Here is a 23538-nt window from a genome sequence, read left to right as displayed (position 1 = left end):
CTACTACTACTAATAATAATAATAATAGTAATTATTATTATTATTATTATTAATTAAATTAAATTGAAAAAAAATGGTAAAAATGTTGATATAACCAGTAGTTTTACATACATTAGTCCAACCATTTAAAACAGGGAAGCCTCCGTACTGTCCTGCATGAATAGATATTCATAAATATTTTGTGATTAAAATATGATTATTGACATCTGTATCATTATCATTGTACAATTACTAACATGGTTGCAGTTTACAAGCTTAAGTCTTAACAATTCCCTGCCATGACATCCCCTTCTAATATGTATGTTGCTGTCTAATAAAAGTTGAAGGTATATACTTAGAGTATCAGAGTACATTGACTACCGTTTAATGTCTTTTTAGGAAAAAATACCTGTCTTATCACTTTAAGGGCCCTGAACTGTTATTTTTGTTTTTAGCATTTCAATATTTAGGAAGATTTTTTTAAAGTGTATCAATTAATAATTCAGCTTTTATTTCACACAAAGCCGTGTTTAGGCAGTAAAGAAATTGCACAGATGTTGCAAGTGTTTTAACTATTGCAAGAGTAACTTCCTACAACGAAATGATGTCAGCATTTGTGGTATTTTCACTTCTTAGTCATTTGAAGCTGTTCCTCTCTTGTGAACCGACACCCACATTTCGTTGCGGAAGACGATATCTGCAAAAGTCACTGGCATCAGGATTTGTTAAAGCATGATGTAAAGCTAACATGAAATAGACTGTATTTCCCTATTACTCATCTCGTTACAGTTGCAAGTTACCGTAAAATTGACATACGTTTTTGTTAAATCTTGTAAAATGGAATCAGTCCCATTTGACAGAGTTATTATTTATAAATGTAATCATAAAAATGCTGTTAAATCCGTTTAACTTTTGTTAAAGCCTTGTTTTCTAAGCTATAGTAGCATCTAAATGTATCTTGGTTAGATGCGTTTGTTTTGGTTGTCAGCAGTAGAGCATTGTCACATGACAGAGTGAACGCAGTAGCTTATTTGCTAATTCATTAGTGACATTTGAGGAAGAGATTTGAAAATACTGCTGCCAAACTTGTTGGGCTGTAGTCTCCAGCCCTTACCACGGTGGTTGTGCTTACTCGGTAGACAAAAAACTCTTCAACGGTTTCTCAGACAACACCAAGTGTCGCAGTTTAACGGGCGACGCCGAGACCATAAACGAGCGCCCATTCAGTCTTTGATGGGTTGTCTGCCATCAGAGGGGATCTGTTCAGTTGGCTAGCGGAACAACAGCAGCAGCGGATGGCACGGATTCCGCGTCGGTTGCCATCATCAAACCGAGATTTATTACTGTTTTTGTGTTCATGTGAAACAAAAGGTAACCTACGTTTCTTGTATGCTCCGACAGTTAGCCCGGCTTCAGTTATTAAAGTAGGAAAGCCAGTGGAGATTTGTAACGTCAGTTTTAACCCAAGTGGCTAGGCAAATGGTAACGTTGTGTTAGCTGTTAGCTAGCTTGTAAGACGGAAACGGTTTTGTCATGGATTAGCTAGAATGGGTAACGATGTAGAGCACCTCAGGTACGGTACAACAAAGTGAGCTTCGCGAAGAGGACAGATATGGAAGTTAACGCTTAAAACCAATGTGTTCAATTTTTTGTCGTCTTATTTCGCTAGCAACACAATATTTTAACAATTACAGTTTAGCAATAGGTCACGTTTAGCCTCAAGCCTGTCCTGCTTGCTTAAGTGTGAGCGAGTAATTTCCTTTATGAATTCGCTTCTTAAGAGGATTAGTGACAACCAGACCACATCTGAGGTTTCGTGTATCAATCGATAATCTTGGCACAAGTATTTTACAAGTTCCTGTAACCTCTTAGGGACATACATGTTTGTATAACCCATTATGTAACGCTAATACATGTGCTCATGTTGTTATTTTAGTTGCTACTGAGATCAGTCTGGCGAGGCTGTTTCTGGCACGTTGAAGGGCAGATGAGTTTGATAGGTGAACAAAACAGTCGATAGCTGAAAGCTGCTCTTGGTCATTGACGTTTAGTACAAATATTATGTAAGGAAAGACACTTTGAGGACAAAATTGTCACACATTTTCTGTCACCAGTCTTTTTCGCGTCAAGTTTATCGCCATAGGATGAGAAAAGATACAGAATCAGACTAGCAGATCAATGTAGTATTCAAAGAATGGGGCTGTGATGTTTTGGCCTGTTTGTTTATCATAGCAACAAAAAGTACATTTTTAGTTTTTAATTGTAATGCAATGGAATTTCTGTCTTCATCTCAACCAGGTTAAATAGTCTTGTATGGGATGACAACTTCACAGAGATATATTGAATCCAAACCAGCGGGTAAGTTGAGATCCAGCTGTCAACATGTGCAAACTTTGTATTAGTTCAGTATTTGTTGATGATTCCCTTCTCTGTTGCTGTTGTCTTTCCTTCATAAACATACATTAGCTCGCTTTGCTGACATGGAGTGGCAGACGCCAGCTGTGTCAGAGAAGTTCCAAAGCCGTTTTGGCCGCCGGCCTGGAACATCGGACAGTGGGGACACTGGTCTTGGCACCTCGGCATCTGACAGCACAGAAGGTGGTGACTTGTGCTTGTTCTTCCATTCCCTGTAGTGTGTTATGTAACTTTGTTATGAAGTCTGTGTGTCAGTCTGTGATGCAGCTTCAGTTTTCACTTGATATACATTCCACATATACATGTCAGCATCCAGTGAGGTGGTTTGCTATTGATATACTTGACTTTCAAATTGGTTTATAAGTTAACTGGAAAGTTGCGATTTTGTAATGAGAGAAGCCGCACACGCCACTGAATTTTCCCCAACTCCTTCTATGTGCTAAGAAAAGAAAATGCTTTGCCTTCTCATTTGTGTGGTTGTTTATTGTGCTTTTTAATTGAGCGATAAAAAATTGTATGATCAACTGTTGGTGTTGTAGAAATTTGCAGATGGATAAAGTCAAAACCAAAATGCAAAAGGCTCTGCTGCTCCACTTAGGTGTAAAGGTTAATTGGTAAGACAAGTTTTTGGGAAGCCAGGGCTGGGCTGCTAAATGGGATCTGAACCTTGCCTGTGGCATGAAATGTCACATTAAAAGACATTTAACATGATTACAGTAGAAACTATCACACTAAAAAACAGGAATCTCTTTGGGGATGTCTGGGGTGTCTGTGTGCTATATTTATGTGTTTCACACAGAGTGGAAAAGATAACAGACAAGTGCTATCAGGAAGGTTCCATGTACCGGATAGACAGATGGGCTGCATGGCCCCATGTCCTAAAGGAAACTTGAAAAATAATAGTGGAAAAATCATCCCTAGACTATCAGCGCTTAAAGGTAAAACTTTCACAAAATGTTACTGACTTCACTTCAAATGAGACAGCAGTTACACATGTGTAGACATCCTGCAGGTACACCTAAGGAGGATGATTTATTTAAAATGTATCAAAAATCAGCAGAGTTTCATAACTCCTTCAACTCCTTCTGCACAAGTAGTGTGGCAGCATGTGTCTATGTGCCATATTTAATGCAAACCATGCATACTCTTGTGCACTTACAAGACTTCTGCACTCCTCCACTTACCTGTCCAGTTAAACATCACTAAACCTGAAAGGGTAGGTGTAGTTAACTGTCAGTCATGGTAGTAGATGCATATCTTTCACTATGTCTATTTAGGCTCAATCTTTAGGTGTTCTCCATGTTTTCTTACATGCTTTGAGCACACTGTTCGCAGAAGGCCTGTACAGCAGCATTCTGCAGAGGTTTGAAGCTGCCTTAAGCAAATTCTGTCTTGGGTGGTAGTGGATTTGAACAGTTGTTAAATTTGCATGATTTTTCTACACACCTGTCTGTCTAGTGTGTGGTATCTTCATTGGATTTGAATGTATATCTGCTGTCTATATGTTTCCTTTGTTCTTAGGGATCTACTACTCACTGTTACAACTGTGAGGCACACTAGTATTACCTGTACAGCTTTGCCCTTGCGCATCAAATAATGTTCACACCTAAAAACATGACAGTTAGCCTCAGAGGACCTCTTGAGGATCATAATGTACAGCAAGTTGTAAAATAAGCAGCTTTAAAATGCAATTTTTCGCATCATAAGAGTTATTTTTGATGTATCAGCCTGTTGTTTATCGGGACCTTCAGCTTTACAGCTGCAGGTAATTTTTCATTTCATTATATACTGTCAGAAGAAAGGAATGTTTGTAGTGCTAACATCTAGTAAATCTTCATCTATCAGAGTAGTTTAGACTTGTTCCAGCCAATCTTATGTCAGTGAAGCCCTGAGGCTTCCTTTTTTATCAAAGTTTTTTTTCTTCCAATGGTGGATTTTTACAGTCATATTCCCACCTTTCTACCAACTATTATTTTCCTGTATAATTGCACAGAGTTTGTAGGTAAACAAAATTTTGGTGTAAACTGAGCATACCCCTCAGTTTTTGACTTTGGAGGCACATGTGTGTGTGGGTGTGTGTGTGTGTGTGTGTGTTTTGAGTGGGAGGAGGCAAGGTGCTTAAATAAGCGGCACCCACAGATCACTTCGTAACTTGAGAGGTGGGCTATAAATACCCCTAACCTTTCCTGTGTACGCCTGTTTGTGTGTTGGCTCAGAGCTTGATGCAAACTGGTCTGGCTGTTCGAGGACAATACAGCTTTGGGCACAGGGTCGGTCGGCTGGTACGCTAACTGTCTTAGCTTCAGAGGTTTATCCGGTCCAGACATGCAGAGGACAAATCGTTTGTATCTGAAAACGTCTGTAGCTCACCTCTCCTCAGTTCAGTTGTAAAAAAATGCCACAGCTAATAACATGTTTGTTGCGTTCAAGTGAATGCCGGATTTCCAGACTTCAGCAGGTCTCTCAGGTTTGTAAATCTGTTGGAATAAGAGTTATGTAACATTGAACTGTGTTGGGGCTTGCTCTGGGGAGATGTTTGTAGGTTTGAGGTGATCTTCAGTGTCATAGTGAAATTCTTTCTAAGTATAATGTGCTCTCTGAGGTTTCCAGATGGAGTCTGTTCACGTTTTTGTGCATGTATCTGGAGTGGATTGGGTGTGTACTCTGTAATCTCAGGGTGTTTTTCTTTGTGTGCTGTTAAGGGAGTAATTATAAGGTTTATGCTAATTAAAATAGAGACGCAGTCAGCACTTCTATCACAACATTAAAGTGCTGCATGAAAAGTCAGGGACAGGGCAAGTAACACAAAATTTTATCAATGATTTGCAGCAACATACTGTCTTTTTTTAATCTTGTAAAACTAAGCTTTATCCTACTACGCATTGGTTTAAGTCTATTAAAAGCTTATTCCCTGGGTTGAGTCAGTCAGAGCCAGTTAATACTTTCAGTGGTGACACCTCATCATTGAAGTAGGCCACCCATAAACCCTGCTGCATCTACTTTACATCACAGCCTGAAAATAGAGGAAATGGCCTGCAGTAGTGCTCCAGATACTGTGCACTGATTTAATAAGGTCTGTCTGTATATTTAATTCTGTGAGAATAATATTCAGAGAAATTTCTAATGGCTCCTCTTTTGTTCTTTAAAGATTTCTGCAGCACCAGCAGCAGCAGCCCCCCTTTCCAGCCTATCCGCAGTCAAATCCCTATCCCCACTGCACATGTCATGCCATCCACGGCCGGAGCCCCGGCCTCCAAGCCCCAGTCTTGTCTCCAGGAGGACTCCCTGTCCTCTGAGGGCCACAGGTCCTCCTCTGGTTCAAGAACACCAAGCGGCTCCACCTCCAAGTCTTCCTCTCTCTCCAAATCAGCTTCTTCGCCCAACTTGGATGCTCAGGCAGGTGTTGGAGGTGATCTCGTGGGGCCAAAGCCGGACTGCCTGAGTCGCTACCGGAGCCTTGTCAATGGACTGGACCACTCACTCTTCCCTACAGATCTCACACGGGTGGATGAGGGCCAGAGGTTTGACACTCCTGCTGTGGAGCCTACGCTAAATCAGTCAGCCTTGCTGGGGGGGTTGTGCCCCGATGTCAGACTCCGATTACAGGCGACCGGGATTAGAGACTCCTCAGACTGCATGTCTGATGCCTACAGAGGAGGCATGGAGCACAGCTATAAGGTTCTGCCTGAAGCTAGGCCTGGGGTTTCTGGCACAGCAGAGACCTGTAATCAGAGGGGAACTCAGCCCAGTGCGGCTGGTTCCCCCGGACTTTATGCAAACCCTCTGAGCCTGCAGACACAGGCTCTGCTGAGGGAGCACTCAGCCTCTAAGGGTTATGAGCCATTGCGGCAGGACAGATGTAGTGAACTCTCCAGCTGGCAGCAACAACAGCAGCATAAGCAGCAACTGGAGAGTTTACGCCTGCAAGTGGAACAAATGCAGGTAAGCATTTACCTTAAACAGAATACAATAGTACACCAGAGATTAAAAGTAACACAAAGATAGAACAGCAGAGTGTTAATAAAAGGTTAAGGTAGAGGGGATCTTTTTCTCTTCTTAGCCATCAATCTTGATGGAGTAAATGTCACTGGAGTAACCATTTGGGGCGGCCTGTTGTCTGTGCACATTGAAATTTGACCACTGACTCTATAATATAGGTCAACAATGGCAAGATAACGTCCCACTAAACAAAGCCTGAGGCTGTGCAGACACATTGTCCTATTTTATAGCAGGGTCTGACCAGTCAATAGATTGGATGTAACTCGTAAGGACTTCTGAGGATTTTCTGGTGTTTGCTGCTCTTAGATTCAGTTAATAAGTGAAATTTCTTCACATATTTAAATCAGAAGGTACTATACTTACCATGATAACAATCATAATAGTGCTAAATAGCTTGTTGCCGGGGCCCATTCACAGCTTGAAAAAGCTGTAGCAAATGTTGGCTGTTGCTGGCAGATGCTGAACCATGTGAAGTGACTGTTGCTACTTCAATGTTCCTTGTGTGGAATCATGAACTGACATCACTCATTTTGTCATTTAAGATTAGGAGACTGGGAAGAATTTTCATATTCAAAAGCTAATAGGCTCCCTGAAGGGTTTTTTAAATAGAAGCCCATTTTGGATATCTTATAATTGTTAAGATATTCACATGAACTACTTTATTAGTAATTGCATTCATGATTTTTGGGAAGCGTCATTCATTCATTCACCGTGCTAAATTTATTCTTCAGGGTACTAGAAGCAACATTTGGCAATGCTTTAAGTATGTTGACAGAAAGCCTTAAGAAAATAACACAGATAAAATTGCAGTCTATTTTAAAGAGACGTTGGCATGATCTGAAGCCCAACAAGTTTTAATTTATCATTTGTGGAAGCTGTTTGAAATCCACAGTGATGGGGTTAACAAAGTTTCTGGTTACTTCGTTGTCTCATGACTGCTTTGGTATCAGATTATATGATCTGGTGTCAGGCTAGGCAAGGCTAGCAGTGTTTACATTTTGTTCCAAGGTGGACTATTTATGTGTTAATGTCAACGCATGTATTGTGTTCATTCAATCTATTCTGTCCTCAGGTAGTGTTATGAATTAATTCATTTTAACATTTCATTTATCAGTTGTGTCATCACCATTGATTATTTTATCCTTTAACTTCTAATTTGCTTGGTTTTTATCTTTCTGCTACAGCTAATGAGTGCTGGAGTGGGTCAGTACCCGTCTCTATACTCAACATCTGTTCACTCTGAGTCAGGGAAATGGGACGCTCTTGTAAAAGCCAGTGAGAGTCTGCTGAAGGAGAAGGAGCTGATCATTGACAGGTATCACTCATCAATGTACAGCTAATTGAGGATATTGACTTCTGTGGTGTTGTACAACTTACACTTGTTAATTCCAAGCATAATTTTTGTCACCAAAAGAGAAAAAATATCATTCTTAGGATAAACTAAGTGTAGTTTTTAAGTGTTTGTGTTTGTAGTCCACCCCCAGGGCTTGTTCATTACTCTAAATAGATTTTAATATTCCCACAGTACTGCCTGTTGACTTAAGTTTTGTCCTTATTTTGCAGACAAAAGCAGCATATGGCCCAGCTGGAGCAGCGTCTGAGAGAAAGTGAGCTGCAGGTCCATGGAGCTCTCTTAGGTCGCGGGGCTTCCTACGGGGATATGTGCATGTTGAGGCTACAGGTCATTCCTCCAAACCACACTGAGATCCCTTTCATGATCCCAACAAATCTTTCTAGTCAATAATCTGTTTCCTAATTGACATATCATATGGTGGCTTTGCAGGAGGCTCAGAGGGAGAATGCGTTTCTGAGGGCACAGTTTACCGAGCGCACTGATTGTGCCGCCCTAGAAAAAGCAGAGGCAGAGCGCAGACTGGGGGCCGTCGAGGCTGAAACACGGCGGCTAACTGACAGCCTGAAGGAGACGTGCGAGAAACACGCAGAGGAAATGAAGAAACAGGAAGAGAGGGTTAGTGCTCGCATAAGATGGTTTTCTTACAGTATTGTGAGCCAGCTAAGCACAAAGTAACATGAAAAACTAGATGTATTGAGAAGTTTAAAAGATTATTTTTGCATCTGGTGATCACTTTGCTTCTGTTTTAGCAGTATTGATGCATGAGGGAGGCTTTAAAAGTTAGTATTTGTTCATTTCTGTAAACATAACAAAAACCATTAAAATGCAGTCAAATTTCCTGCCAAAGACGACTCATAAATATGAAACAGAACACTGCAAGAGGAACTCCCCCCAGGAGCTGAGATACTGTTGATATAACAGCTTTTTATTTTGGATTAAAATAGATCCTGACGTTTGCATAGTGAAAAATTAAAGATTTTAGCATGTGATGCTGTTGGTAGAAACTGTTTATCTTTCATTCATTTTCTCTCCTTTCCTTTTGCTGCTTTTATTTTGTTAACTTTTGAGCATTTTCCTATTCTGCTAAACATACTTGCCTGAATGTGCAGATTCGCAGCCGAGACAAGCACATCAACAACCTGAAGAAGAAGTGTCAGAAGGAGTCAGAACTGAAGAGGGAAAACCAGCAGAGGATTGAGACTCTGGAGCGATACCTAGCCGACCTGCCCACCCTCGAGGACTATCAGAGCCAGAACAAGCAGGTGAGAACAGCTCTGATTCATGTTCACCATGGTTATTCATGGAGTCTTAAGAGTCTTCAGATTAAGGGCTTACATTATTATTAAAATTAATAATTATTAAAATTTAAAGTTTCTTCTGCTTTTGTGCATGGTTGAATAATTACCATATCATAAATGTATTGAGTATGTTATGTGTTAAGTAGGGGTGTAAAGGTACGTGTATTCGTACTGTACCGATTTGGTATGGGCCTCTCTGTACGGTACAGACATGTACCGAACGGATACATGTGGAACAAAGCTCATACACAGACAGAAAACCAGAGCGCAACTCACACTGTCCTGGTGACTGCTTAACCACAGCAAATGACAGCAACAGCCTGAATATTCCCAGATAACAGTGTCGTGTATAGGAAGACTTTGTTTCCCAGTAAAATACAACAGTGGACAAAGACAACAACAGTAGGGCTGGCATTATTCAGCAGGTGTGTCACTGACAGCACGTTGTCCAGCGGATCAATCAAAGCATTTGAAAAGGTTCCGCTCAAACAAGAACGTCACTGTCACGAGGAGGAACAACAAAAAGTCTCATCAGCCAGTTGGCCAGTTCAAGTTGGCTGGGAAATTTTAGTGTTTAAAGAACAGATATAAATATGTCAATATATCAATGAAAACAACCTAGTAATTCAAAAATGTATTTATTTAGTAATATTTTTATTCATTGAAGACCTTTTGGAAGGAGATTGCGGCATTATAAATAATTTAAATATAATGTATGCAGCCTATTTTAATACAATTTGATAAAGCACAAAATAAGAAATTCTGTCATTTATTCACTTAAGTTACCATACCAAAAATGTACTGAACCCTGACTTCAAAACCGAGGTAGGTACCAAACCAAAATTTTCCTGTACCATTACACCCCTGGTGTTAAGTGTTAAAAGTGGAGTCTTAGGCCAGCCACACACTAGACGATTTTTTAAATCTGGAAAGATTTTTAAACTGTGGGAGACTACAGACTTCAGGAAAATTTCCAAAGATTTTTCATCTTTAATCCTGTGAACGCACACACTAGACGACTCAGCCAGACTGTCAGATCACTGGAGACCACACACCTGCCGACCTGCCTATGACCTCGCGTAATCACGTGACTTCAGAAAAAAACAAAACACGGATGTCTGTCGATACCGTCTTGCTGTCTCTCCACAACAGGCTGCCTGGCATGTTACAGGTGAAGCAAAAATCATAATACAAGGGAAAGACTCGGGATGAAATCCTGGCTGAAATTAAGTTAAAGTTAGCAGCCCTAGAATCGAACTATCAAACGTGTTTGATATTTCGGATTCTGGATTTTCAGAGGCTATGACGCAATTTGGAGCAGTAAAACAATCGTGTTGACACCACACACATGCAGATTACTCAGACAAACAGTTGTTTGTGACTCCTTCCAAAAAACAGACTGCCTGTTATATACCAGGGCTATTTACTGTATATTCTGGATTTTACAGTAGTGCAGCTGTTTTTAGTACCATGTAGTGAGTCTGTTTACTATGACCACTAATATGGTGGAGACTCCTGTTGGATTATAGTGGAGATCGAAAGCCCATCCGTGGAGGCAGACTGGCCAAACACTGAATGTTGGGACAAAATGATGTGACATCTAAAGAATTAAAGATGACAAGATAAAAAAGTAAACAGGACAACTAAGCAGTTTTGTTTCTGTTTAAACTTTTACTCACTGTGGACTAAGTTTTTCACCTGTTAATTTGAATATATTAAAGCTTAGTTGGGAACCTTGAAATTATGCTTATGTAAAGATGCCCTTAAATTTAACTAGTATGATTTTTTCTGTGCTGTTTTAAGTTGTATGCTTACTTACGTTGTCAGAATTGCTGTGATGTTTACCCTAAGTTTGATTTTAAAGGGTCTCATGAAATCTTAAATTCAACTGAGAGAATCTCGGGCTACTCTGTCACGTATTTTTACTGGATTTGTGCATGTCTCCATCAGCTTCTAGAAGCAGAGCAGAAGGTGACTCAGCTACAGGAGAAAGTACGAGAAGCTGAAGGCTGCCTGGAGACAATGCGCTCCCAGCTGAGGGAAAAAGACACACATCTTGAAGATCAGAAACGCAGGGAGAGAGACCTGCTGACCACCATCACTGAGTATGACACACAGTCTGACAACGGAGCCATTTCCTCAGTGGGAGTATGAATTCAAACTGTGATAACACATCACTAAATATGCTTTCTGTGTTATTTTATCTCATCAGCATGCAGCAAAGGGTTCAGCAGGGCCTGGAGGATGGTGCCAGACTGCCATCCCTGGACATCGAGAAACTCAGAGGAGAGAACAACGCTTTAAGAGAGGAGCAGCAGAGACTTAAAAAGGTCCATTTGTTTGTCTATGTTTCTTTTAATAGAGATTTTCTGGGTGCTTGAAATAGTCCCGGGGCAGCTTTTAAATGAATACATCTTTTATTCAAAGGTTCAGAGGTGTATTATATGTTCTGGTTTTGTTATCTGAACCCGAATGACTTTAGCCTGAAAAAACATCTGAGCAAGTGAGCCTAGAGGAAGTGTGTTTTCAAAGAAGGTGAACAAATGAGAAGTTCTGATTTCCCTGAAATTGAGTTTATGTTACTTGTGGTTGACGCTTGTCGCAGCAGATGCTCCGGCAAAGGGTAAATCTACCTTTTTAATTTGTATTTATTACCTTGACTTCTAGTCATTGTTAGAGTTTAGTGCTCTGTTTATGGCTTCTCTGCACCTGCTGCTTAACTTAGTGCTTACCTTTAAAGCAAACGGTGTTAGTCCTTAACAAAAAGCATTTCAGAATAAAGTCAGATTCTCCCTTCCCTACAGAGCAAAAAGGCAGAATGAATGGGTTGTAGAAAGTTGTTTATAACTTCTATTTTTCTCTGTGTAGGTCATTGAGAAGCAGCACCGAATGATGGAACAGCTTGGCTCACAGATTCAGGTGTTTATCCTATCATGTTATATCTTGATGATTTGTGTGGTTCCTCTTATTTGTGAGTCACCAACTGTTTGTGTGTGCAGGCATTAGAGGAGCAGATATCTCAGGAAGAGAGCAGCTCTCAGGCTCTCAGAGAGGAGGTGCTGGCCAAAGAGCAGAATGTGTTGGAGCTCCACACAGCCATGAAAGAGGTGAGATGGACCAGTCCCCTCAAAATGATCCTTATTCTTTGTACGATCTGCAGGAACTGAGAAGTTATTAACAATGACAAAGTTAAAATAGTGATATTCTGTTTCAGCTGTCAGCCCAGAACCAGGAGCTGATGGAGCAGAATCTGACCCTGCAGGAGCAAATGAGCGACCCCGAGCAAAGGAGCACCAACCAGGCCTCCTCCACCATGCAGCCTGCCGGGGCTCGTCTTACACAGAGGTTGCATGTAGAGATCGCTTCTTGCCTTAGCGACCTGCGTTCCCTGTGCAGCATCCTGACACAGAGAGCGCAGGGACAAGACCCCAACCTGTCCCTGCTGCTCGGCCTCACATGTAAGCACTGTTTGTTTTTCATCTCTTGTTTATAGGAGCTAAAAACTGATTTTCAAATACAAAATATGGGTTTCACCAACTATGGGTAAGTTCAAATGTAGCTTAGTTTGAACCTAGCTTCTAACTTATGACAAAGTTAACACTCTAATAACATTTAAGTTAAAACGTAGGTTAAAATGATAATTTACACTGTCCGCTGTTAAATTATCTCATGCTGTAAACGTGAAAACACTGAGATCTACGTGTGACTGAATGTTTAATTTAGACTGTTGGAAAGTTTTTCACCCCTTTCCTGGTTTGGTTTTATTTGAGCAGGGCAAATGTAAAAGCCCATGACATCACCAGTCTTGATGGGGAATTTTTACCCCCCCCCCCCCCAATGCTACAATGATGTAGAATTACAGAACAGTTCATCTCTATACAGTCTGTTGTTAGACGATGTGTTTGCCTTCATTAAAAGTTAACAGCCAGTTACGTTCTGTGTTGTTGTTCACTGTGAGATAAATTTCCCAACACTATCAGCCACTGTGGCTCACTGGTCATTAAAACTAACATAGCAGAGAGATTTGTTCCAGAAAACAGTAAATTTAATCCTCAACTTCTGTCTCTGCTCTGGCACAGAGCCAGGCAGCTGTGCTCTGATCAGAAGCACTTTTTTAAGTTTGAGAGAGGATGGTATTTCTCTTGAGTCGTTGTGGCTTCAACTCATTTATGGACACGCCGATACCATCCTAGAGTAGATTTTACTGCCTCACTTTTATGATTTGAAGCTTAATTTTTAAAACTTGGAGATGTTTTTCATGCCTGAAATTTGGCCTGGTGGTTCATAACACAGTGGCCTGTCATACAGCAAACCTTAAACACAGATTTTTTAAATCACTTTACAGGGACTTTAATTTGATTCATATTTTGTTTTTTACCAGCGCCTCCACCTATGGCAGAGCAGCCAGAAGACTGGATGAGCCCTGAGGTCCTGCAGAAGAAGCTTGTTGAAGCTCAGCAGCTGCGTCGTGATGTTGAGGAACTACGAAATGTGATATTGGACCGTTATGCGCAGGATATGGGAGAAAACTGCATCACCCAATAACCTCTGCACCCAGATGATGGAATAAACTTTACAAAAGCCCAGTTTCACCTCTGGAGACTCTAAAATGGGCTCGTCTTTCAGTTACTGAATGTCAGAACAAGGACTGGATTTTAATCTTTTAAAAATGAGGACAGAGGAAAGCCCAAATGGTTTAGCTTCTCCTTCTCTAGACTGACAGTACGTCTATCTTCGAGCCGCCTGCCTGTAGCTCAGAACCCCCCCATCCCCTGGTGAGTTCATCTATTTCAGTCCAAGGGCTAACAGGAAATAACTTACCTCTAATACTTGATCCTTAAGCATTGTGTGCGTGTGTCTTTTTGAATAATGATGACATGATAGCATCAGTAACCAAACAGTCTTATCCTTTTTGTTCCACTCTAGTGGATAGCTTTTTGTTTAGAAGTCCCACATATATAATTTATTTAAGTGTTAATTTTCCTCAGCAGGGGAATTATTCAAGAAGTGGTTGACAATCAACTGAAAGTATTTAACTCTGTGCTTTGAACTGCATTAATGAGGAAATGTTACTAACATGCCATTATTTAAAATGGTCAGCTCTGTAACATTTGACTAAAAAGCTGTACAAATTGAAGGGTTTAATACCAAAAATCAGCTTCTGACACCGACAGGCCTCCAACAGTTTTGATACCAAAGAAAAACTCTGGTCGAGTCTGTGAATGTTTGTGAATGCTCCTCTCTGCTGCAGGCCTCGTTCTGAATGAACACCAACATGTGCCTTTCTGTCACGTTTGCAACCACGATGCTAATTCATTTTCAGACCAACCACAAAGGGCTTTTTGCAGCAAGCTCTTCTAACATGACCTTTCTCTCAGCGTAGTAGGATAGTCGATACATTCCCTGACTCTGAATGTAGCAGATCTCTTTGGAGCTAGTGGAGGCCCGACACTGTTTTTGTTCCTGTTAGATGAGTGAGGTTGGTTGAAACTCTTCATTCTGTGTAACTTCACAGTATAATGTATATTTCAGGCTGAACTGCATTAGACAGAGAGGTTAAATGTTATATCGGTATGACTGAGCAACAGTATTAATCTTCAGTATTATTTATTTTGTTTGCATTGACAACTCAGTGGGTTGTGTTGCTGTAACAATGTGCTAATTAATTAATGCGTTTGAGCAAACTTAGCGTCCACAGTGTGTAAAGGTCCCATGAAGTGTTTCAAGATTGTAGTTTTCTCCTGTGGTTTGTCCTGTTTTTATGAAATTAGGATGTTTGGTCTGGTTTTAATGTTGGGCAGCGCTAAAAGACTGGAAGTGATAACTTTTCAGAGAACAAGAATTATGCCAATGATGATCAGAAGGGTTGGCTGGTTCAGCCCTCAATCACATTGTCATCAGGCGAGTTTTATATTTGCCCGTGTGTAGGAGAAGCCATTAAAAAACTTGACACTTTACAGGAAGTGAAAGGGATTTTGATACAAAAATATGCAACAACATCCAGGGACACACAAGCCATTTTTCATTTCATGGGACCTTTTTAAAACATACGTAGCACAAAATGTATTTTAGGAAAAAGTCAGGCTCCGCATGCCTTAACATCTCAAATGTTTTTTGCAAAAGGGAAAAGATGTTTATATTTTCATACTTTGGTCCTTGTTTGTATTTGCATATTTTAGAAATAAAGATTTTCTGCTTTTTGTTTTAAAATGTTCCCATTTTTATACAATTTCATGATGCCTGATTTTTGGGACAAAATATAAGAAAAAAAGATCTAATTGCAATTATTTTCCCCCGTATTGCAATTTCAATTTAACATGCAATAGTTTTCTTTTATTTTCAACAAACTAAAGCAATAAATTATTATATATTTTAACCAGCACGATATTAAATAGATACACTAGGGCTGAACTTAAGGAAAGACATATCTTGCTGCAGTTATTTAAACTAAAATTACAAATTTGATACGAATTGTTGTATTTGAAAGGATTTGTAAACAATTCAATAAATATTGGCACTTTAATTTTTTATATGATATGTAGATTGTAACATCTCCACAGCAAAAAAACAAACTGGTAAATTGTTAAACATTTTAGATTTAAAAATATTGCATCTGTCATTTGAAAATTGCAGTAGGACAATTTAACCCAGATTTTGATCAACCTAGGGTTTTGCCCAGCCCTAGTTGATTATTAAACATTGTTTTGCCATTATATCTAATCCACATTCTTTATAAAGGACATTTACAACAACAAAAAGTCAACCAAAATGCTGTACAATGAAAAATGATAATAAAACACAATAAAACACAAGGCTAATGTAAAAACATCAGGGTATAGAAGGTCAGAAGACCGAGTATTTTCCTTCTGACCAGAAATGACACAAAGAAATGTTTCCACAAAAAGACATATTCTTTACTCAGTGCCAAAAACTGTAGTGCACCTATCAGTCACAGTGGAGCCACCAAGTCTGTTTTTAGAAAAGCAGCAATCCCTGTCCTCCTGTTATGTAATAATTCGATCCCAGTGAGTCCCACACAAAGAGCTGAACAAATTTTACATTTAGAAAATCACAGTGCTCATACTCTAACTGAAAATCATCTCATCTGACATCATGTTTGTGGGAAATAAGGTTGTGTCAGGTCATCCATTTATAGTAACAAATGTCAGCTGCTGCTATTAAACATAAGTCTCTCACAAACATGGAGAAGCTTTTAACAGTTTTGTTTGACTTCAGCCAGTGAATGTGGTGGTTTTCTCTTTCGCAGCAGCAAATAAGCGTTAGATGTGAGTCCGTATAACTGGAGTGTGTGGCTGTCTTCGTCGTAGCAGCATTGTGGGTATGCACTGATGATGTCATAACCATGTGGACAAGCCCCTCTGTAATGTAAAATATAGTGATATCAGTGAATTACAGGCTTTTACAGGTAGGTGAAATAATAAAAGGACTGGAAAGAGCATGCTTCTAAATGGCTTCAAAATTTGCGACAAGCATTTGAAACAGCAACATAGATTTGTTGTAAACAAAAAAAGATTACACATTAAAAGATGTATTTTGAAGCTGTAGTTCGGATGATCCTCAGCTCTTTTCTGTTATTTTAAGTATGCAGACAGGTACAGGAGGAGGAGAGACTGAATGCAGATGTAACAGTGTTCATTTTTGGGGTGGATAAAATGATAAAAATGAAGATTAGATATTTTTGGCATGTGTCTTTATCTAATTTACAAAGCTACTGTGGATGGTTGTTTGATGCAGTTAGAGTCCAAATAATCTGCTTACATTTTTAAGTTATGCTATTATTTAATGTGATTAATTATTGTAAATTAATCTACATTTTAGACAAAACTAGTTCAGTATGAAATAGTGTTTCAAGAGATACATTGTCAGTGCAGGGTAGCGTGGCTTCTTCCCACCTATGTTTGTCCAGATACTCCCGCAGGTGGCCGATGGTTTCCGTGAAGCTCATTTTCAGTATGTAAGTATGATTTCCATCTTCTGATTTCACCTTCAGCGTAATAACACCTCTGGCAGAAGAAGGCCGGTTAGGGTTGACTCCCTGCAGTCTGTAAAATTTTACACGCAGACACATTTGACACAATAAGAAAGCTCAGACTAGTCTGAGACTCTGAATCTAAGACCCCAATACAAGCTAACGAGAGCTGGCCATCTGTGGTGACCTGCCCTATTTTTCAGACTGGTAGCACACAGTAATCTGCTCAAACTTTTACAATCAGCTGTTGTGGCTAAAGAGCATTTTAATCACTGTTACTTCATGTAGAACAGTTTCAACCCCTATAACAACATAACAACATAAAACACCAGTTTTGTCTTGTAGACTCTCAATGACTGCATAGATACAAGATATGAACATCATACACATCATTCATCTTAATTCTTTCACTGTCTTCTTGAAAAATCCTTAATGGAAAATGTTATTTACTTTCAGATGAGGATATATTCCAGATCTCTTTGTCATATAGTCATGTTGTGTTTATATTTTGTAATATCTTAGAAAACTTTACATAGCAATATATTTGTCAAGTCATGAACCCGTTTGCTTTTACCACTGACTCTGTTTTACCTCTCTTTCATGGCTTGCAGTGCCGGCGTGTCCACGAGGATCACTGAGCTGCTCTGGGTGTCACATGAACCCTGATGACATGGAGATAAGAGAATACTGAGGTGATGTTCAAAAGCAAAAACATGCACATTTTTATGAATGATCTTCTGTTTTTCAAACACATGAAACCTGTCACTGCTTACCTGTAGGACAGTCCTCAGTGAGTCTCTGATATTAATCACTCGACCAGCTTTCACAGTCATCCTGGGCATCTTATTCAGGAACTGATCCACGCTCAGAGTCTTTCCTAAAACATTTAACATGAATGATTAAAGCAGAGGATTTTAACCTTTAGTGCATCTTTTAAGGAGCAATGAACCAATTTGATACTGATACCAATTTTACTTTGACATGGGTCCCAATCTGGACAGAGCACTTACATTCTACATTTTACATGGGTATGTATGTAATTTCATGTATCTTTCCTTTCAAGTTCTGCCATATTTAGCCTTCATGGTGCTGCTCATTTTAAATGCTTCAGAAGCTCTATTGTTCTACTTATAGTTATGGTGTACTAAACAGGAGTCTGGTGTTTCTGTCCCATGTTGAAGTCCATGTTGATTAAGCTATTTATAAACTTCTTTTAAACCAACTTTGAAAAAAGTTGGAGTGGGTTTAAGATATTGATGCAGCATTATTTTGTCATCCTTCATCATGATAAAGCTTTCAAATGACTGGAGGCAAATGTTGATATTTAAAGAAAATATGGTGGTGTAGTGGTACTTACAGCATCACTACTCAATAACTCCTCAAGGTGCTGCTTAAATAAATTACATGAATGAAGGTGTGTTATCGTATTGTATTGCATTGTGTCATATTGAATTGTATCATGTTAAATCATATGTAATACCATGTTGAATTAAATTGTTTCATAATGTATCATGACATATTGTAGCATGTTGAATAAAATTGTATCAAATTCTGTTACTTCATATCATATTGTATCACATTAAATTGTACTGGATCACATCAGATTTGGGATGCATTATTTTATCAGCATTGATAGCTAAAAAAGTATCAGCAAATATTGCAACTTCTGCTATTTCTAGCTGGTGTATAGGCTGCACATAGAAGCAGAAATCAACAGACCTATCTCGGCTGCTTTTTGTAGAAAAAAGAAAACCCTTATTTCTTGAACTTAATAGTGGGCACAAAACACTGAGGTTTTAGGTCTGAACTACAGAGTTCTTGAAGAATTGACTTTTGTCATTTAGGAATTTCTCAGGGTTTCCTCAGGGAACCAAACTGCAAAAGTGTTCAATATATAAAATTAGATTTAAGGCTCAATAAAAAGGGGCATATTTTTATTCAGTGCTCTACAGAGCTCACAGCTTGTCAGTTACAGTGTTGTTTTAATGTTAAATAATAGTTTACATGTAATCCAAAGGATTTCTTTGTTTTCATTTCTAAACTTCCTGATGTCATTCATGGTCAAACCAAATGTTTTTTTAAACACATACTTTTCTCAGCAGCCTTTTCTCAACAGGCTCCAATGTAGCTGAGAGGGAGGGGATGTTAAAGAGTCAGCTGTTTGTTTTAAAAGTTCTCAAAGCCACCTGAAACTTATGCAAAACTGTTCCATTTAGTTTTTCAAAGTAAAGCAAAGTGAAATATGTTGCCATGCACTTAAAATGAAAAATAAAAGTCTCATCCACATGGTGAGGCAAACGTATTACATTTGCATTAGTAATTTGTACCAGTCATTGTTCAAGCCTAGAAATCAGATGAGATTGGTGTGTCTCTGATATTTGAGAGTAATGTTGGTGTCATGTTTGCAGGACAGACCAGGTGACTGAAAGCTGAAGACATTTGATGATTCATCTTTCTTCCCAAGATCAGCTTCTGTATTCCATGGTAGTCTGGAGCTAAATTCCTTGTCTCGTCTGTCATGAACCTGCACAAATAAAATCTGAATCTGTAGGAACTTAATTTCACATATTTGCTCTCATACAAACAAAAACAAACCTCAAAAGGCACACCATCTGGGAACCTGTCCTGGAGCTCGGATGGAAAATACCCATCCATCAGATCCTGCATGCACTGCTGCAAAAGCAAAAACAGAATTAAGACAACTTTTTTTTTTTTTAAGTGTTCAGATTTTCCCCTCGCTCTAGTGAGCTAACCTTTGTGCTTTGCTCCTGATAGGAGCGGAAAGGTCCGTTAAACATGACAATGCCGTTTTTATACAGACTCAGTTTAATAGGATCCTTCATTGCCAGCTGAGCTCCTGTGGAGGTCGACTGAATGAAACACTCTCCCTCCCCGGCGAGGACGTTAAGCTCCTTGATCCTCTGCAGCACAAGGTCAAAGTTCATGTGGAAGTTCCTGACCTCAGAGGTGTCTTAAGCAGAGAAGATAACCAGCAGGTTAGGGCTTATTTCAGGTAGAAGATACAGTTAATGTTTTGAGAGGATATGCTGAAGCTGTCGGAAGCCACCTGGCTGCCAGAAGTCGCTTTCTGAGTTGTGTAGCTGCTCGCCTTCATCTCCAACCCAGATCAAACCGTAGTCATTCAGAAACCTCTGCAGGACAGCAATCAGATGGTAGAGTGGTAGAATGATCACAATATGAAGTCTAAGAGTTTGATGTGTTATTCAGCTTACCTCCATTTCACACACTTGATTCTGCAGTTCTTGGCACCGTCTTTTAACATCCTCTCTGCTTTCAGTATGACGTGTGCTCTCTAGTAAAAGACAATGAAAAGGTGAAGTCCAAATCAAACACGTGAATGTTAGATGTATCAGACTCGATTGTTACCTGATTCCTTCAGAAGCCTCAGTTTCCCCTCCAGGACAGAAATCCTTTTGTCCTTTAGAAAAAAAAACTATTTTTAGAGCTATATTTGAAAGACTTTAGATTTTTAGTTTTGTCGCAGGGACTACCTTCTGCTCTATCTCCTGTGCTTGGCTCCTCACTGTTCTCTCCAGCAGGGTCACTCGCTGCATCATGGCTGACATGAGCTCAAAGTCACTTGGTGGAGCACCTGGGTGTGAAGACTCGCACATAGGTAAAAGTATCCCGTGCATGCCATTAAAATAAACTGGTTAATGAGTAAATATGTTAAATTTACCTTTCTTTGAAGGGGCTTTTGGCTTTGAAGTTGAGACAAGGTGGATTGGAGTGTTAGAGGTCTGCGAGGGAGTTTGATCAGAGGATTCATCTTCAGCTGCCAATTCTGCCTGAATCTCTGTTATCAGACATTTTTCACATTTAAAAAAGGCTCTTGATGTTTTATCTGTTACTAGGATCAGGTTTATACATCTGTATAGTAGGAACAGCTCTCCCTCTGGTAAATATAAATGCTTAACCTTGGGTACAAAAGGCATGGGGCAGAAAAAGGCATCACATCCTTTGTACAACACAGCTCTGATAATTCAGTACGAATTCAGTTCTTTATTCCAAATGAACTAGCTTGTTTATATTCCTCACATGCAGTTCTTCAATAATGTTTAAGTGATGTATTTGATTGATTTTGCTTCATGTTATTATGTGCTGTCATGTATAGATGTTGACATCTTTGTCTTTTGTCATTCATGTTTTAATGCTCTCAGTAAAACTCTTTTTTTTATGACCCCAACCTTTTAATGTGGTTTAATATAAGAATCTGCTGCCTTTATTATTTCACTATTATTATTTTACTCAGTCTTATTTGTATAAAATAATCATGTCAGAATAAGTACTAGTCAGTACTTGTAATCTCATATAACTCTGGCTCCACCTCTACAGTTTAAAATGATGGAAAACACATTTTGGTCAACAGTAACATTTTCTGCAATGAGAAACAGAGGTATGGACAGCTGGAGCAGAGGCAGGGATAAAACATATCTCTCCCATCTCCCCGTGGGGTGAAAATTGATCATGGAGGGTTTATCAGTAGCAAAGGGGGTAAATCCCACCAGCAAATCGGACCCCGCGAACCAACCTATTCTAAGTAACAGAGCACAAAGCCATTAGTCAAAAACATCTACAACATGGTTCATATTTCTCCAGCACCTTCAATCTGCTTTTGAAAAGATTCAAAAAGACCAGCTCCCCAAGACACAAAGTCTCCAGTAGTAGATTCCACGCTGCAGGAGCAGCATGCATCAAACTCCTTTACAGGGAAAAAATAATGCGCTTCCAACTCAAAAAAGCATCCTTTAAGGCCAACATAATCTATTTTAAAGAAAAAACTGTCAAAAAAGTGTGGCTATCATTCCAAAACCATAATGAACCATTTTGAAGATATAACATTTTCACCTGTTTTACCTAAATAAAGGCAAAAAAGCCAGGTGTTTCTTTTTCACAAGCAAAATTTGGGGTTCTGGACAGTTTTTTTTGTATTGCTGTGTGATCTCTTTGCCTTTCAGTTTGCCTACAAGAATTACATTTCCATCTCCATTTGTAAACTTTGAATGATTTCCTTTGGGATTTACTGATCATAACACTAAGCAGAATAAATACTTTGACCAACCTAAAGATTCAGGGCTTTTGAGAAATGGGGCTAATGGAGTTTAAGCCCCATAAGCCACCCCCTCACTCCACCAGTGGAAATATACATAAAAAGGCTGTAGCCTAAATAATAAAGATGAGGATGTTGAATATTAGTAAGGTACACAAAACACATACAATAGCACCAAAACATTCTTTATTATAATAGGGTATAGTAGGCTATTTATCATAATACCAATAATTAACACTGGTCTATTATAATAGGCCACAAAGGAGGGTGTGGTCTGGACTTGCCCTTTTTGTAAAGCGTCTTGAGATAACTTCAGTTATGAATTGGCACTATCGAAACAAAGATTGGTTGATTGTTTGAATGAATGTGTGGTAATATTGCAAAACAATAATTTTTATATTTTAAATCTGTGGCAAAAAAATGATATTACACCTAAAGTGTTTATATTCTTTATTTCTATTTATTTTATCTTGTCTTGAGGAGTGCTAAACTATTTAGAAGTGTAATCTTTCAGTCATCTTGTTACTTATTTAAAAGGTGATTAGCAAGTTCTGCCTACTCCTGTATTTATGTATTTCGTTGTCTTTGTTTAAATGAAACATATACTTCAAAATATTCATCCTCACTGGTGCCGATTGCTTAAAGCAAAATGGAGGAGAGCCTCATGATGCTCCTTGCCTGGGGCCGCCAAATGGCTAAAACCATAATAAGACAAGAAGACAACCTACCTTTTAACAGATTCCTCCTGAAAGGTACTTTCTCAATGCTCCTACAAGCCAAACACAATTTAATAAATCTACAGTCACACAAAAATTAGCATTTCGTTTTCATGTTCCAGTGAGTAACCTACGGTTTTTCATTCAGAGGGCTCTTCAGAGGAGTGCGCCTCGTCTTCTTCAGCATGGACAGAGGCGAGCTCATTCTACCTCTCAATGGAGGGTTAGTCTAAATATCGCAGACTGGGTCAGGTACTGGCCTGTCGAGAGTAACTTCACGAGTTTCTTTCAGTTTGTTTGGAGTCTGTTGCCCATAGCAACGCAGGGGTTTGCTATGGAATGACATTTGGATGGTTCCGTTTGAGCCGCTGGAGGGCGCTGTTTCTTTAAAACGTCTGTCATACAAACTTTGTAGTTTTTTTATATTTATGTGACCTATTCTTATGACTGACATACGACTGGATGTTTATCCATGTTCATTTTTTGCAAAAAAAATAAATAAATAAATAAAAAAATTGAAAATAAAAAATAACAATACTTAAGACAAGCAGTATTTCCAACAAGAAAATGTATTCCAGTGAAATCGATTATGAAGCTGTAAATATAAAAATGTGGGGTTTTAAAACATTTGAACATATGTCTCAGTATATTGCTATGATAATTAATGAGCAGCTGTCCCTGCGTTGTCATAATCTCATCCTCTGCTACTTATCCGG

The 23538-nt window shown here is 39.1% G+C and overlaps 2 protein-coding genes across 3 annotated transcripts; one reads left to right on the top strand and one right to left on the bottom strand.

The window, feature by feature from the left end:
* Positions 1–1221: 1221 nt before the first annotated feature.
* On the top strand, positions 1222–15184 carry cep85 (centrosomal protein 85). Of its 2 annotated transcripts, XM_041793011.1 has the most exons (14): positions 1222–1350; positions 2278–2337; positions 2446–2577; positions 5543–6336; positions 7578–7708; positions 7957–8074; positions 8177–8362; positions 8857–9009; positions 10996–11150; positions 11258–11375; positions 11914–11964; positions 12045–12152; positions 12260–12503; positions 13427–15183. In XM_041793011.1, exons 2-14 carry the CDS (start codon positions 2298–2300, stop codon positions 13588–13590), a joined length of 2394 nt encoding a protein of 797 aa, XP_041648945.1. In that variant the 5' UTR covers positions 1222–1350; positions 2278–2297; the 3' UTR covers positions 13591–15183. The 2 variants fall into 2 exon arrangements, with proteins under 2 accessions (XP_041648945.1, XP_041648947.1); XM_041793013.1 differs by lacking the exons at positions 1222–1350; positions 2278–2337; positions 2446–2577 and adding an exon at positions 2620–4861 and having other exon boundaries at positions 13427–15184.
* A 175-nt stretch (positions 15185–15359) lies between these two features.
* Positions 15360–23430, bottom strand: ubxn11 (UBX domain protein 11). The gene is made up of 14 exons (XM_041793017.1): positions 22957–23430; positions 22835–22875; positions 20736–20852; positions 20548–20648; positions 20423–20474; positions 20269–20348; positions 20103–20187; positions 19789–20006; positions 19631–19708; positions 19451–19559; positions 17809–17912; positions 17627–17697; positions 16959–17108; positions 15360–16424 (listed from the first exon to the last, which is right to left on the bottom strand). The coding sequence occupies exons 1-14, from the start codon at positions 23025–23027 to the stop codon at positions 16259–16261; spliced, it is 1443 nt and encodes a 480-aa protein (XP_041648951.1). The 5' UTR covers positions 23028–23430; the 3' UTR covers positions 15360–16258.
* Positions 23431–23538: the final 108 nt, after the last annotated feature.

This window comes from Cheilinus undulatus, linkage group 8, assembly GCF_018320785.1.
Source record: "Cheilinus undulatus linkage group 8, ASM1832078v1, whole genome shotgun sequence".
In the NCBI taxonomy this organism is placed as follows: domain Eukaryota; kingdom Metazoa; phylum Chordata; class Actinopteri; order Labriformes; family Labridae; genus Cheilinus; species Cheilinus undulatus.
Note: the sequence above shows the minus strand (reverse complement) of the source record. Positions and strands in the feature narration are given on the sequence as shown.

Coding starts and splice junctions, on each gene's coding strand:
- cep85 (XM_041793011.1), top strand. CDS start 2,298: ATGACAACTTCACAGAGATATATTGAATCCAAACCAGCGG. Junction 2,578..5,542: donor GGCATCTGACAGCACAGAAG/GTGGTGACTTGT, acceptor TGTTCTTTAAAG/ATTTCTGCAGCACCAGCAGC. Junction 7,709..7,956: donor AAGGAGCTGATCATTGACAG/GTATCACTCATC, acceptor CTTATTTTGCAG/ACAAAAGCAGCATATGGCCC.
- ubxn11 (XM_041793017.1), bottom strand. CDS start 23,027: ATGAGCTCGCCTCTGTCCATGCTGAAGAAGACGAGGCGCACTCCTCTG. Junction 20,853..22,834: donor CAGGAGGAATCTGTTAAAAG/GTAGGTTGTCTT, acceptor GTCTGATAACAG/AGATTCAGGCAGAATTGGCA. Junction 20,188..20,268: donor ATCAAGTGTGTGAAATGGAG/GTAAGCTGAATA, acceptor GCTGTCCTGCAG/AGGTTTCTGAATGACTACGG.